The sequence below is a fragment of the Sander lucioperca genome, chromosome 6, assembly GCF_008315115.2.
Source record: "Sander lucioperca isolate FBNREF2018 chromosome 6, SLUC_FBN_1.2, whole genome shotgun sequence".
NCBI lineage: Eukaryota > Metazoa > Chordata > Actinopteri > Perciformes > Percidae > Sander > Sander lucioperca.
Genome location: NC_050178.1, coordinates 6,861,508 through 6,878,324, shown reverse-complemented (window position 1 = coordinate 6,878,324; position 16,817 = coordinate 6,861,508). Strand labels below are relative to the sequence as shown.

Genomic DNA, 16,817 nt, shown 5'->3' with positions numbered 1-16,817 from the left:
TCCTACCTAGTATAGGCTATATAATAATGTAATAAATGAGAGATAACACACTATAATGTAGCCTAGTTGTACACAGCAGCTATAGCTTACAATAATTTCTAGGTTTAGTAATATAATATAAATAGACAAAGTATATTTATAATACATTAATAAACAGTAACATATACTTACAACTACATTGTAGTGTGTTATAACTATGCAACTCTATCACTGTGTATGTGTATGTTTTATAAAATGATCATCTGTTTTGTATATAAAATCTTAATCTGCAAAGTGAACTATAGCGGTCAGATAAATGTAGCGGAGTACAAATACAAGAGTTCCCTCTGAAATGTAGTGGAGTAGAAATGTAAATGTACGTAGTAATTTCATTCATTCATTACAATAGTAGTTGGACTATGGACGGGCATTGGAAACTAGCAATAGCTATAAATACTGTGATGCTGTACATTGGAGATTTGTTGCAGAAATGTCTGTCACAGTATCAGTCCCTATTCAAATAAATATGAAATGAAAAAACAACAAATCACACGAGGTCACGTGAGTCTACCTTAAGATGATTCATGTGTCTGTAACTGAATTCATTGTCAAGTATGACTCATGATGTTGTGGCGAATAGAAAGGTGAATAACAAAGACAAGTGGCAGTACCAGGAAGTAACTGGTCATTTCACAACTGACTGCATTATGATGGAATGAAGGACCAGTATATCTTTATGACAGCACAGACTACATTCAAATGTATACTTTTTGAATATTTATTTTTGTAATAAGATGGTAAATGAAAGAAAGAATTATAAGATTAACCTTATTTTTAATGGCCAATATACATTTTTTGTTCGTCCTTTCTAGTTTGTTTTGCTGCTTTATCAGAGCTGAAATGTTTGACTTTGCAGGAAATTCACAGGAGTAAATAATAACTTTAATGATGACTTTGTTCCATTTTGGTATAACGGTGCGTCATGCCACTGAGCCAATATGCACAATACCAGCTGAAACTGGTAATGGAATTCACTAATAAGTAATGTTAGTAATGCTCATATTATGCTTTTTGGCTTTTCCCCTTTTCTTTATTGTGTTATATATCTTTTTTGTGCACATTATAGGTTTACAAAGTGAAAAAGCCCAAAGTCCACCCCAAAGGGACTTACCATCTCCAACAGAAAACACTGTTCACACACTGCTCCAAACTGCTCTATTGTAGTCCAGCCTTTACTTCAGTGACGAACGTGCGTCACTTTGTAACACACGTTATGATGCTCGCCTAGCTGCTAGCGTGGCACGTCCTCATACTCTGCTTCTGTCTGGGTAGTAGTCCTTACCTAGCTACTGTGCTTGTGTGACTCCCAACAAAGATGGAAACAGAAGTGAGATGCCTCACTCTGTAGCTAAAACAGAGAGCTCAACACACAGAGTGAAAAGAGGAGCTGCAGCAATGTGCAGTACAACACAAATATATGGTGTTTTTTGAAAATTAAACCATGTAAACCTATTCTGATATAACCTCTAAATACAATTATGAACCTGAAAATGAGCATAATAAGAGCACTTTAATGAAATACACCTGTGCTTTTTCTGCTATAACATCAAAATATCGGCAGAGAAAAAGGCCTATGAATATGATCATTTTGTTGGATTTTATATTTATCTTTTGTAATTATAAAGTAATAAAATATAAGAGTAACTTACTCACAATCAAGTTTGCTCTTCATTAATCCCCCGGGTAGTAGAGCAGACAAACTGAGGACGAGAGAGAATCTAATATTGTATTTGTTACATTTTGTTATATTATTTTGCAAAAATGCAGTGTCATAATTTATTAATTAAGCCTTGGTGAAGCCAGGCAATCCTAATTACGTAGACCAACAATGAAAGCAACACAAACAGACAACTGCAAGAGGATACAGTTACAGACAGTATCTCTTGTATTATGACAGTCAGCAAAGCAGCAGTGACTTAACTTAGAGGAAAAGCTTGAGTTGTGACTTCAGATGGATGATGTGGACTCAGTTTGGATATTTTTTTTATTTGACTTAAACAATGTAAAAAAAAAAGGTCATGCAAATGAAAATAATGTAATCATAGATGCTGTTGTATTAAAATGTTTATTAAACCCAATTTGTGTAATTCAATTAGACTACAGCAAGTATTGAAGACCTCCAGTTCTTAATATGACATGCTGATAAAAATAAGTAACAAGTAACAGAGAGATAAACTGTTAACAATGAGGAACATTTTATCATAAAATAAATTTGATCCTATCTTTTATTTTATGAATACCAACATAAAGATTGTACAAACATCAAGACTGCCGTTAAAATGATATTAAAGAGATGAAGGATTTGAGATCTTTGGCAAGCTAAGAGGGGTATAAAGTGTGTGTGTGTGTGTGTGTGTGTGTGTGTGAGAGACATGTAACGTCAGACCACATCTGCAGAGAGTTCAATAAAGCCCTCTCTCAGCACAAAAACAAAATAACCCACAGAAATATCATTCTTAATCTCTTAGCTGCCCGTCATCTGACCGTTCACAAAGAAAATGCACAGATCTAACACTCGCATAATTCAAAAGATGACAGAAGACAACAAAGTATTTTCTTGACTATACTTATGGTACTTGATGCATGCTGTGCTCACACTGATTTAGTGCTGTGGCTCCAGAGATAGCCGATTCAGCAGCTCCCCAGTCACCGTAGTCATTATGCCGAAAGGTCCGATCCGTAGTACCATTAAATGTCAACCATAATTAAGTCAGGGACGTGAAATGTCACCCTTTTTTCTACAACTTTCATGAATTGCATGATAAAGGGCAGTTGTACAGTACAGATGGTTCTACACTATTCAAACACAGACTGCTCAGTGATCCCGTTCATAGAGGCTATGCAGTGATATAACCAGAGGGGAGTGTGTGATTCTTCCAGCCACAGTTTGTCAGAGAAAAATCAAGGATGGATGTTGATGGATGAAAGATCTGGTCAACCGACAGGATCAGGACATCTGAGAGACAGACGGCTTCCTCCTCCAACCCTTCCACATCTTCATCAGTTTCTTGGAGCTGTATGACACCGTCTTCCACATGCCTGGGGAGGACCAGGACACAGAGCACACTGAACATTAACAAACACATTAGAAGAACACTATTACCGGTACTACATTAGAACTGTTGTTAATACACAGTGGATGGTTTGAGAATACACTTCTGACCACGTCAGTAAATATGAAGTTACAGCCAGCAACCAGTTAGCTTAGCTTAGCACAAGAGTGGAAACAGTTAGCCTGACTATTTCCAAAGGTAATAACATCCACCTTCCAGCACCTAACCCTGAACTAAACACCCTATAAAACTATAAATTGTCACTTTTACATGTACACATTTTATACAAACTAAACAAATCCGATAGAACGTGTTAATTAGTGAGCGTTAGGTGCTTGTAGGCTGATTTCATTACCTTTGGACAGAGCCAGGCTAGCCGTTACCAGTCTTTATGCTATGCTATGCTATGCTATGCCATGCTAAGCGGCTGGTGGCTGTCGCTCCAAAGTTAGCATATAGACGTGAGAGTGGTATCAATCTTCTTATGTAACTCGACAAGAAAGCGTATTTCCCCAAAATGTCAAACTATTCCTTTGACGAATCTGGAGCACCACATCAGCCTTTACTGACAAAACCTGACAATGTATATATGATTTCCCCCAAAAAACATCGAACAACGAAGAAAAGGGTACCTACCAGCTGTAGCAATGCCTTTGATACTCTGTGTTATACTGGAGTATTTCACAATAGATGAAATACCTGAGGAGGAACAAAGACATGCTCAAACGTGCAATCATACTACAAGTAATTTGTCATCACTCTGAAATATGATGTTATGATATGCTACTTATGGGTAGAGGCCATATAATCACATGATTCATATGCACACAATTTCAACAAAAGTAACAATTAAGAATTAATTGTTTGCCAATCATTCTATCCATCCCTTGGTTATGGATAAAATCTCAAACTATGAATCAGCTTAATTACCTTTAACATGGCAGTAAAACATCTACACAATCAAACTAAAAATAGTACTGATCAATCTAACAAGTGTGTTACAAATAAGGGTTACATATTCTTCTATTCAAATGTGACACTGTATCTCAGACAGCACTAGGACAACGTGGAATACTTTTGGAGGAATGTGTTCCAGTACTTAAAATTACATTTACTGGCCTAAAATTTGAAAGTGACAACAAACTGCAACATCTGCTACACTACAGGTCTGATTTTGATGAAGGCAGGAGTGATGATGTATCTTGGAACTGATGGGCCTTAGGTGCGAAGGGGATGACATGTTTATTTCATTTACTAGTTGTTTATCTGATTTACTAGGTGTTACGTTTTTCTATCAATCCACACATTCATTCTGGCCATGTTTTGACACTATATTAGCTTTGTTAATATGTTGGTGTAATGAATTCTTAACAGTATTCATTTAGAGCATCATCCTACCTTATTTAATATTCACCACACACACACGATATCAGACTTGATCTGTACAACCAACATGCACAGTATCTCAGAAGTACTGTATCACACTCACAATATCTGATGACTTTTTCCCAGTCCATCTGTCCCTTTTTCTCTGCCTGCCTCTCCCTCTATTCTACATCCCTTAACCCGTTTTTTAATCCGAACCTTGTTGTACGACAGCTCCACAGTCTGGGTCCTGAGCAACCTGCAGTAGAATCTCCTCCACGTCTCGGTTTTTCCCCGGAGGATCGACCAGCTTTGTGATCCTTTGCTGAAGGGTCCGGGGCAATGCCATCAGCTGGATAAACTGGCCCTCTGGGCTTTTGTCAACCTGCAGGCACACAAACAAGAATAAATAAATAAATACATACATACAGTAGACTGAATATTGGCTGCACAACTATTATGCATTGTTATTAGGAATCTGTATAAATGCATCTCAAGATAATAAAACTATGTAGGAATTATTGGAGAGGGTGAGATGATGTTTTTAAAACCTCAACATTTAAAACACCAATCACAGCCTTGCAACGACGAGTAAGAAAATATTTAGTTACTGCATTGACATGGCCACTAAAGTGGGAAACTGTACTGAGTCTGGAGCTCGTTCGTGCATGTGGGACTTCGGCCGCACTGTCTAATAACGTACAAAGGCACAAGTGTATTTCCCATACGCAAGGCTCACAGTACACAATTCCCCAAAGCGCTGTTTACTGCAAAATGTGTTACTCACACACATAAAACTCATTCCTGTTATTCCAGGATGGTGTGATGAGTAGTTCCTTGGCATAACAGGGAGTGGTGGTAACATCTAATAATAATAATAATATTTAAAATAAAAATAAAAATGAAACCTTAAACCAATAAAAATGGAGAGGAATATGTATTCATGCTATTCAATATGCAAACGTAGACACATGCACACATTTTCCATGTTGCACATGTTAATACTGTATGTAATGCAGGTAACAGGGCAGAGTGCCAGGTCAGTCACACCCGTAGACTGTATGGTCACACCCCATTTAAAGTTTACTACCAAGGCTGTGAGCACACTCTGTACTATTCACGTCAAAGCTGTGTTTAAACATGCGTTTGCCAGTTTCACTGAAAAGGCATGACACATAGATAATATATTTCTCAAAAAGGCAGTACAGGTAAGAATTGTTTGGCAGTAATGGCAATCCGTATGTTTTTTGGAAATCTTCCTGTTGAGTTTTTTTTTTTTTTTTATTTCAGATGTATTTTTTTTTAAGATTATTTTTTGGGCATTTTTAGGCCTTTATTTGTATAGGACAGCTGAAGATGTGAAAGGGGTGACAGAGGGGGAATGACATGCAGCAAAGGGCTGCAGGTCGGAGTCGAACCCGCGTCCGCTACGTCGAGGAGAAAATCTCTATATATGGGTGCGCGCTCTACCAGGTGAGCTACCCAGGTGCCCAATTTCAGATGTATTTGTACAACTTTGTAGTTGAGACTCAGTTTATGCAGCAGGCGCCTTTTAAATCCACAAACTTTGCTTCTGAGGAATGAAACTCAAGAGTGTTTTTTTACATTGATACCCAAGGATTTTTTCAACCCACAGGTATTGAAAGATGAGTGACGAGGTAAAACTGCAGAACCAGCACACAACGTACTCTTGTGTTGCTCACATATCAAGTGAGATACTAAAAGGGCCATGTTTTACCTCTAGTTTCCCTTGTTGAGGTTTGTACACCACTTGAGGGCAGTCCCGTAAGATGTTGCTGTACAGAATCCGGAAGTGTTGAATGTTGTCTTTGACGATATTTGCTACCTTGGATTTATCTTCTCCGATCACCATTCTAAAATCCCCTGAAGAGGCACAGACAAAATGTAATATTGCAGTTCTTAGAGTTCTTCTTAGAGACTGTAGTAACATCAGATAAGATAAGGCTTTATTGATCCTCAGAGGGGAAATTCAGTTGTTGCAGCAGCCAAGGACAGAAATAGTACCACAGTAACAACACATTCTGAGATATTAAACTCCGACTGGTGTTCAGTTTCCAGTCTAAAATGTTTAGCAATGATACAACACTCATTTCCTAATTATTCCTGACTTTCCCTTTTGCTTTTGTAGCTCGGGAACCTAAATGGTAACACTCCCCTTCTCATCCCATTCTTAGCATGTAAACATTTGTAGGGTTCAACATTAATTTATCTGCTTCTATTTCACGTCACTACATCTGTACAAATCAACCAGCTTAGTTATGCGTCTTGAGGCACTAGAACCATCAGTCTAATCACTTTCATTCATACACCAGACAACTAACTCAGAACCCTGCTGGGAGATGGATTACCAATAGTGTCCATGTTGGATTGCACTGTACTTACATCAGTATTCAAAGTGTTTGAACTACACAGGCCAAATTATTATTACAAAGAAAACCACAACCTTGGATATAATTATATAATTCACTCTGCTCTCTTTGAACAGTAAAAAGTGTGTGTGTGTGTGTGTGTGTGTGTGTGTGTGTGTGTGTGTGTGTGTGTGTATTTGGCTTTTGTAGTTGTGCAGGCTTGTTACCAGCATAAGAAAGACCAGCTATCTGCAGGAAGAGGTCTTCCTCAGTGAAGCTCTCTGGCAGCATGAGGAAGGAGGCTATCACAGCACTCTTCAGGTTGGCCACCAGAGCAGCACGGAGCTTTCCATTCTCATTCTGCACCATCATTTTCACCTGTGTGAGAACACACAAAAACGCGTAAGCATGGATGGAAAACCTGAAGATTTAAAGGATAATTCCGGCGCAAAACGAACCTAGGGGTTATTAACAGATGTGTACCCACTCTGTCACTCTCTGGGACATGTTTTCATGCTAATTGATTGTGTTTGTAGCTTGAATGAAGCTAGCGCGGACCGCTGGTTAGCTTACAACGCTAGTATTCGGGGCACAGGGAAAGTAAAAACAAATGGCTATTTATACCACTAAAAAGGCTCAAAATGTCACCACACTTCAACGGTAGCATAATGAAGATCCCTAAATGTTAACCGAAGCATTGAGAACTCTGTAAGTGTACAGACAGTTTATTGAACGAAGAGCTGCGGGAGCTCCGTGAAAGGGCTACGAGAGAGAGAGAGAGAGCTACCGGTAGTCAATGCCGCAACACAGCCTCGTACTTCAGGAAACTGGTGGTGTACCTGCGGACATTGTGAAGCTATGGTCACCGAACAGGAGTGTCTGTGTTGCACGGAGTGTGACCTGTTGCGTCGCGACACCAAAGAGACGCAGTGTTTTGTACAGTCTGAAGATTTCCCCCCTTTGATAAACAGGGCTGTACTTGAAACTTTTTTCCATGTCCCGAAAATAAATTGGAGACGGCGACCCAGACCGGAGGAACCAGATGGACAGTTATCCACTGAGTAAGTACACTAGACAAGTTATGTTTTACATCGGTGCGATTATTTCAGATATATTGAGCAAATTGCTTTTGATTTTAGTTTGCATCGCCAGCTGTAAGTCATGACTGGTTTCCAAGACGGCGGCGGCATGTAAACATGAACGCGAGTGTCTTTATAATCTATCTTTTCAATAAACTGTCTCTACACTTACAAAGTTCTCAATGCTTCGGTTAACATGTAGGGATCCTCACTATGCTACCGTTGAAGTTTGGTGATATTTTGAGTCTTTTTAGTGGTACAAAATAGCGATTTGTTTTTACTTTCCCTGTGCCCCGAATACTAGCGTTGTAAGCTAATCAGCGGTCCGCGCTAGCTTCTTTCAAGTTACAAACACATTCGATTAGCATGAAAACATGTCCCAGAGAGCGACAGAGTGGGTACACATCCCTTATTAACCTCTAGGTTCATTTTGTGCCGGAATTGTCCTTTTAACTGAATGGTGTTATTTACATTCCACTGTTATTCATGGTACTAACTGGTTTGTGAAGGCGTCCAGCAACATACATGGTCTTCCAGTGACTCAGGTCATCTATGAGAGACTCTGTACTAATCACACCATATTTGATTATCTGAGAAGGAGAGGAGAAGGTCATTAAAGTATGTATTATTTAAAAACAAAGTCATTACATTGGTAAGAGCAAATTATGTTTAACCGTGTATCCAGCTAATTTAAATAGCTGATGTTACTGTATTGTGTGAACAGTTAACTTAATTTATATTGTATGTGGCGTTTTCTTTTGCAGGATATAAATATTCCACCATAACAAGTTCCTTCCCGAGACTATTTTGCAGAGCCACCGTCGCTGCGTCCGGAGCTTAGCGCCGCCCAAGACGATTGTGATTGGTTTAAAGAAATGCAAACAACACACAGCGTTTTTTTTCTCCTATCCCAGAATGCATCTGTGGTGTAGCCAGACTATAAGACCAATAACAAGAATGACTTCCTGTGAGAAGTAAACACAGCCATCTATGACTGCTTAAGAAACACATGAGGAGATTTCAGTATAAAAGGTAAAACTGGGCAGCTTTATTACAGAAAAAAAAAAAAGTAGTCATGGTGGACAAGCAAAAGGTGCTGCTGAAATATATATAAAAAAAGTTATTTACCCTCTCCTCCACAGGCACCAGCGTGTTGTAGTATACGGAAGCGCCGTGTTCATTTTGTATAGAGCTGATCATCGTGGGCCCCAGCAGCTTGAGGATGGAGTAGTGTTTGCGATTTTGCAGCAGATTCATGGTGTGCCACGTCACTGGGTCATCCACCGCAAACACAAAGTCCAGCATGTTCTTCTGTATATAACATATAAAAAAGTAATCACAATAGCATCACATTTTCTACTAATAAATTAGGATACAACAGCTTTAAATTCTAACACTCTACATGTTTTTTAGCAACTTTCGCTGGAATCATATTGGGATGTTTTGATCACATTGTGTAATTAAATTCTGTTGTTCAAATAAATAGAACTGGGCAGATTGTACAAGAAAAAATTATGACAAAATAAGTTATCGAATGAGTTATTGTTACACACGTTTGAAGAGTTTTGTCTGAGGTAATGCATAATAGTGACGAGCAGCTCATAGCACTGAAAACAATTTCATTATTTTATTTAAGATTTTTGGAATAGATATTTGGGAGATTGGTATTTGGAATACTGTGATGCAAACTGTATTTATGTCAGAAAAATATGAATAAAGCAATATTTATATTAAACACCAATATTATAGTGATATTGATGTAAAATACTCATATTCCTAGTGAAACTGGTTTCCAATTTCCATATCAACATGGTGATATTGACTTCAACCACATTGCCTAACGTTACTAACTCTAGCTCTTAACAAAATGCATTTTTTATTTGTGTGTGAGGCTGAGAAACTACAAACCCCTGTAACATTGGTGACCGCAAAAAAAAGTATAGAGCATGATAAGTGTCTCCTTAGTCTGATTTTATTTAGTCTAAAAAGTCTATAACGTTACAACAATGTCACTGTACCGTGTTGTGCAGTTAACTACAGTGCAAGTGCAATGGGCAGTTTGTAAACTAGGCAGGGCAGGTGTCACTTACGTCCATTTGACCTTGGTTGGTCCCATGTTGTTTGAACACGCCAGATCCATAGGCAAAAGCTAAACTGATGTCCTGAGGAAACTGTGATAAAATCCGTCTATAAAGCACGCCGGTGTTGTGCAAAGCTGGAAGAGTCATTTTGAACTAAGTTAGCTATGATAGCTTTCCAGCAACAGCACGTTATAGACGGAATAACCGACTAAGTAAAGGAAAAAACGAAGTTTCGGCCGCACAAAATAAGAGATACATTTCAGACTAAGAGGTTCAGTGCCACTAAACACGAGCGCAGTCACTGAGTCGCACTAAAATCATCAATGTATCGTTTAAATACGTCTATCAGGTGAGTTTGGGTCAGCTGTGCGCTTGACAGTCGACTAAAACTTACGTCACAGAGTGCGCTGCGGGCTGGAGGCTCACGGGAAATCGAGTCAGAGATGGAAGGTAAGCATACTGAACCGTTAAACTGCCATTAAACAGCCAAAATAACGACTAATGTGCGAGTTATTTTGCACGTAGGTGCTACTATTATTGAATACAGTTGTGAAATGTAAACTGGGCAACACACTACAGCATTTTAGTACTCTTAAATTAATTTCTAACAGCTTTAAATTTAGCCAGCAGAGGGTGGTTTTCGACCATGTTTAGCTAACGTTAGGTGGCAATGAGGTAATGCTGATTTGTATGATATAGGTATAGCCAGAGCCATAGAGATAGTGATGTCTTTCTCTATCACTCTGGGTATAGCCATGTTGTATGGGTATAGCTATGGTTTAATATGGATGGTTATGTATACACTTCATTAGCTACCTGCAATTGCAACAGCCAGTGTCTGCTGCTACATTTAGTGTGAAAAAGGGAAATGATTAACAAATTAATTATATGTAGTTATCACATATAAATAAAACATGTTTATTTCCTTTTCTTTTGACGTAATGCATTTATTTTTCAGAAGTTAATAATAATTGTGAGAGTATTTCAATACACAATAATATAGATTTTGTACATTTGATGCCTGAAGTTTTTTTGCATAAAGCATAGTAGCTGCATGTGAAGTGCTAGCCTGAACAATAATAAAAAGCCAGTTTTTGTTTGGGCTGGTCATGCAATAGTTTTTTTTCTATCTATAAGATTCATTTTGGTGTTTAAATTCATATTGCATTACACGTCTTGTAAAAAAAAAATCAATGAGATGATAACAGTGATTGCTTCTGTCGGATCCAGTCACATTTGGCAGCAGCTTTTTGGGCTTGAACTGCTGAAGATATTAAATAAAACCTATGAAAGCAAAAACATGCATTTAAACCTGCAGTTTCCTGTTTTTGATTGCTTGAAAACTTGCTTTGCTTATAACATAATACCTGCTTAAAATCAAAAGACACTAGCACATCTGTGAAAGTAGAATTAATCTTGACTGTGAGATCATGTGAAAATACTACTGCAGCAGTAAAAGCCAAAATGCTTCTGAAGTCTTCTTCTTATGGGCCCACTGCCCACATCTATTTGAATTAATTAATATTGAATGTAGACTCATGACATGTCAGCGATATGTCTGCAGCCCATTATGGGATTGTCAAGAGTAGGACAAATATTATCTTCATAGTAATTGTCTTGAGCCATCTTTTCAGCCAAATTAATATTGATAAGGTCACTAGCTCACTCAGTATATGAAAGTGTCTTAATTTAGGGAAAGTGAAGCACCAGTGAATACTTTTTTTTTTTTTTTTTTTATTTGTTCAACATAAAATTGAATTAATGCCTAGAGAATAGGCTACATTAGTATGCTTTCTGCTAGCCTCTAGCTATTTCATCCTGTGTTTTAGAATCAGTGCTGCTGTATTACCTTGTGAATCTATATTATAATCCTCATAGTATTTATTCTGTTATGTATTTTCAAGGTGTTAATTCAGTTGTAGTTTTGGAGCAGGTTTTTGTGAAGTAACATATTGGAAGGTAAACTGAAATGGCTGTTTAAAGCTGCATTAACTCATGTCTTTTATTTATTGTCTTTCCACTTGGGGGCAGCAGTTGTGCTTAACATAATGCTGACATATCATGTTAAGTTATTAGGTGGATACGGGGGATGGGTTAGAAAACATTTGGAGTCATGTTTATAGCAACTCAACAAACGTACTGTAAGTCCATTATTTACTCTCCTGTTAGCTCTGGTTTGGTCTCCGCTCTTGCTCTTCCCTCTCAACTGAAATTTCTCTGACTCTAGCGACTACGTTCACCAGCTAGTGGCTAACTGTGTGTGTCAGCCATTTGGTGCTGGGCATGGATCATATAGCGGGTTAAAACAAGGCTGATAAAGGCTGTGAGAGTTGCAGCCTGTAAAAACACAACAAAAAGCTGAGGGGAACTGCAGAGTTGGGTGATGGAAACTAGCATTAGCTAACTCTGGTACAAAACATCTTTTCGTAAGATTAATGTATTTTGTACATTGTCTCTGACAAATAAACTAATTAAATAAATAAATAATTCTCTATGAGCAATAGGGGTGTTGTAAACAATCGATTCATGTAAGAATCGTGATTCTTATTTTCTAAGATTTTGAATCAATTCACAACTTTAAAAAGTCGATTTTTTTAAACTTTATTTTCCACAAAATGACCCAGGTATTGCTTGTCTGATATCAGACTAAATAGTCATGGTACAGTAGAAGGTGGCAGCAATGCAACATTGCAGATGCTGTGAAACTCCAAAGAAGAAGACGAAGAAGAATTGTTAACTCGTTACACTCCGTTTCTATCTGAATGAGCCCAGAGGACGTAGCGCCTCTTTAGCTCAATGGCGCTATCAAGAACGCCGCTGTTGTTGTTTCAATATTACAATGTTTCCGTGAAAAGCCACAGTTCATTTGTTTGTTTGCCAGAGACTAGGGCTGTGCAATTAATCAAATGTAATCAAGATTACAATTTCGATCACAAAAACAATTTTGAGAAAAACAATTATTACGCACATTACGTTTTGCAAGTTAATTCTTATTTTGTCTTGTGTTCTGAATGAAAAAAACAGTTCAAATGGGAAAAGTATTAAGGGAAATTTCACAGTTTCAAGTTGTTTTCACTGTTAATATGTTTAACTGTTTCACTGTTTTTTTAAGTTTAATAAATGCAACATCTTTTCAGAAGCCAACGAGTAATCGTGTAAATAATCGTGATTTCAATATTAAAATAATAATCGTGATTATGATTTTTTCCATAATCGAGCAGCCCTACCAGAGACCGTACGTTGGGGGGGGAAATGCTGCGAGGTGATAGCCTATAAGGAGATAGTTTTAGCCTAACCCTTAGCCCTCCTCTCTTCCCTGTCTTTGTTTATGGTCTGTGAGCACTTCCGGTCGGCGGAGCTGGGTCAGTAGCTTCCATCGGTTTATAGTACTCATTTTTACTCTTTCTTGTCTAGGCCTCAGACAAACAGGACTCAGCATTTTATATTAAGACCACACCTCTGGGGATATTACTAAACTCGTGCTTTGTCTGATTTATTTGCATATTTACATCCTTAGCGTGTCAGCTCCGACATAAACGCTACACGCTTTGGTATTGCTCCCTCACTTGGGTGAGAGAGCAAGAGAAGTGACAGCAGAGTAATTTTGAGTTTAACACATTGTCTTCAAATTGCCATTTGATACATTGTTATTGTAAAAATATTCGATTATAGACACTTTTATTGTTAACTGTATGTGAAAATTAAGGACTGAAATATCTTAAGTTTAAAATATGTTTCATGCTCAGTGTTGCAATACTTTACAGCAGTAAACCTATTTAGGCACAGGGACATGGGCTAAACACAGGTACTGAGGCAAATAATAATAATAATAATAATAATCATAGGAGATTTCACTGATTTCACAGTTTTTTTAGTCTTTAAAGCCGAGTCCACCACTCGTCTACTTTTGTAAAGCTTGCAAAGCAACAGAAAACTGGTTGCAAGTAGAAAGGAACAAAGGCTTGTAAATATAAATTGCTAATATTGCTAACCACTATGAGCATTCTGCCATCACACCTTAATCTCTTCCCACAGTGTTTGTGTGGGCCAGTGTGAAAATGAAAAGTGAAGTGACTGGAATGAAAGAGAAGATTGCCTTTTGTAACTTTTTGTTTGGAACAAGAACAACTAGCCTAATGAGTGGCCGCATCAGGAACAGTTAATTTGGATGTCAGCAGCTCTAATGGTATGGCTTGGCAAAGACCCAGACTGCAGTTAACTGTTTAAACATAAATATCAGTCAGTTTCTTAGTGTTCATGAATTTCAGCAGGCATATTATAATACAAATACAAGAAGAGGAATACAGATTATAGTGAATGGTGCAAATCCTCTGAGGCCCTCTGAAGCTCACCTGATAGTGATGCACGAGCTCCGATGTGTGTGACTACAAACACAAATACAAACATGTACGCACATGCATTGCCTAGGGAAATCTTTTCAGCTTTTGCACGCCTGTTGCCATGGAGATTGCCATTGCTGCCCATGCCTAGTGATGGTAATTCAAAAGAAAATGCACCAACACACACACACACACACACACACACACACACACACACATACACACACACACACACACACACATATACACACACACACACACACACACACACACACACACACACACACACACACACACACACACACACAGACACAGCTGCTCCATTCCCGCACAAGACAAACAGAAGAAGCTGCTTTTATCCTACTCCACTAAAGGTGGATGTTTAGTGAAAGAGTTAATGTAACCATAACATGAGGGCACTCAAAATGAGATCCATTCCAAATGTTCCAGTTATTCATTAGTTGTTTTATAACACACGTGCACACACACTTCATTACATTTCTCATATAAATCACACCTGAATGTCTTTGTTGACACTAAGACCCTACGAATTTATACACTCGATGTCGGGTCAATGGCTGGTTAATCTTAATTTTGCCTACAGCAATATATTTTGAGCCGGGGACTACTTCATGATAGCAGTGACAACATCAACGTTAACTGACAATATTTTAAAGGGACAGTTCACCGCAAAATCAAAAATACATATTTTCCTCTTACCTGTAGTTGCATGATTGTTTGATGGTGCTATCGCCGTAGTATTTAACATATTTGCGTTCCAAAAAAAATCAAAATCAACCCGGTTCCTATTGATTATGAGAACTTTGAGACAGATTATTGCCATCATCGCTTGTCTTTTATTTGTGTATAATGTTATATTAAATAGTACGGACCAGTGTCACATGTAAAAAGTTCCGTTATAGAGGGTTACAAATGTGTGTAATGTTAGTGTGTAATACCACATATTTTGGGTCATGTTGTATTTCCAACAAACCCTTTGCAATAGGGCTGCAACTATAACGATTATTTTCATATAGTCGATTAATCTGTTGATTATTTTCTTGATTAATCGATTAGTTGTTTGGTCTATAAAATGTCAGAAAATGGTGAAAAATGTGGATCAGTGTTTCCCAAACCCCCAAGATGACGTCCTCAAATGTCTTGTTTTGTCCACAACTCAAAGATATTCAGTTTACTGTCACAGAGGAGAAGAGAAACTAGAAAATATTCACATTTAACAAGCTGGAATCAAAGAATTTTTACTTTTGTCTTAAAAAAATTACTCAAACCGACTGATCGATTAGCAAAATAGTTGGCGATTTATTTAAAATTTGACAACTAATCGATTAATCTTTGCAACTCTACTTTGCAATATGCTGTTAGATTTAAGCTCTGCCTCATCTGCTGCTGCACCGCTGACCGGAAAGCTTACCTGTAACTGCTGCAATCACTTCCTGCCACCATTACTGCTGTTCATAAGCCCCCCCTTCACCCTAGCATCCACCTGTAGGTCTATTCTTCTGGGAGTATGATGATATATAATTCCTGTAGTGCTTTTTTTGTTGTGCTTCCCAAGCCAACTTTTGTTTTTACTAGTTGCCATGGCAATTTTAAATCTTGAATTTTGTGTTGTGCCTTAAAAGGCACACACACAACTAGGCCTATCGTAAAAAATATCAACATCAGTCTCTGCAGCACTGCAACGCATTCTGAAGAGGAGGTTTTGCTGTGTGTGTAAACATGGTGCATTATGTGTGGTGTGTAGCCCTGGTTAAATGGTGTTTTGGGGGATTTGCTGCAGATCTCTGAGTCGTTGGTGGGTATTTTAATCTTGTAGCTCCATCCATCCATCTACACAGTACTGGTAAAGAGAGATGTAGCCTATCTATTATAATAGCTCGCCTGAATTATTTTATTAGCTACATTATTCCCTAAAGTAGCTTCAAAGGCTAGGATAGAAGATTTAGTTTTTCCTCGTTTTAACGAAGTAAATAGCATCAAGACTCATTTCCATTGCAAGAGACATAGTGAGATGGTCTCTGTGTTAAAGGTGCAGTAAGCGATGCTGTGCAAAGATTGACAATATTTGAACTCAACTGCCAAACAAATACAACCCGTAGGGGGTTGTATTTGTATTTGTACACTGTATATAGTAACAGTACTTTTACTTGAGTACAACTGTAACCTTATAATAGCACAGCCCCATAATATCCCTGTTGTTTACTGGGTTGAGCTCCCTGTGTTTTCTATTAACCTCCTGGGGCATCTGTCGATTACGTCCTGCAAGGAATACTTCCATTTATTGACTTTTATGCTTCAGTATTAGCTGCCCCATTATATCAAGTCATTTAAGTTTATCAATGAAATCAATTAAACAAAACTTGGATTGAATGGAAATTGAATTAACTAATTTATCAGGGAAATTGGAATTTGAAATTGTATGCGTGCCCTGCTGAGGTTGTAGCATGTATTACACCATGTCATGAGCACA

At 38.0% G+C, this 16,817-nt stretch overlaps 1 protein-coding gene across 2 annotated transcripts; it reads right to left on the bottom strand.

The window, feature by feature from the left end:
* Nucleotides 1-2,085: 2,085 nt before the first annotated feature.
* On the bottom strand, nt 2,086-15,777 carry tamm41 (TAM41 mitochondrial translocator assembly and maintenance homolog). 2 transcript variants are annotated; one of them, XM_036002358.1, is made up of 8 exons: nt 15,759-15,777; nt 9,034-9,216; nt 8,403-8,495; nt 7,054-7,204; nt 6,196-6,341; nt 4,677-4,842; nt 3,729-3,791; nt 2,086-3,078 (listed from the first exon to the last, which is right to left on the bottom strand). In XM_036002358.1, the coding sequence occupies exons 2-8, from the start codon at nt 9,208-9,210 to the stop codon at nt 2,987-2,989; spliced, it is 888 nt and encodes a 295-aa protein (XP_035858251.1). In that variant the 5' UTR covers nt 9,211-9,216; nt 15,759-15,777; the 3' UTR covers nt 2,086-2,986. The 2 variants fall into 2 exon arrangements, with proteins under 2 accessions (XP_035858251.1, XP_031157518.1); XM_031301658.2 differs by lacking the exon at nt 15,759-15,777 and adding an exon at nt 9,996-10,391.
* Nucleotides 15,778-16,817: the final 1,040 nt, after the last annotated feature.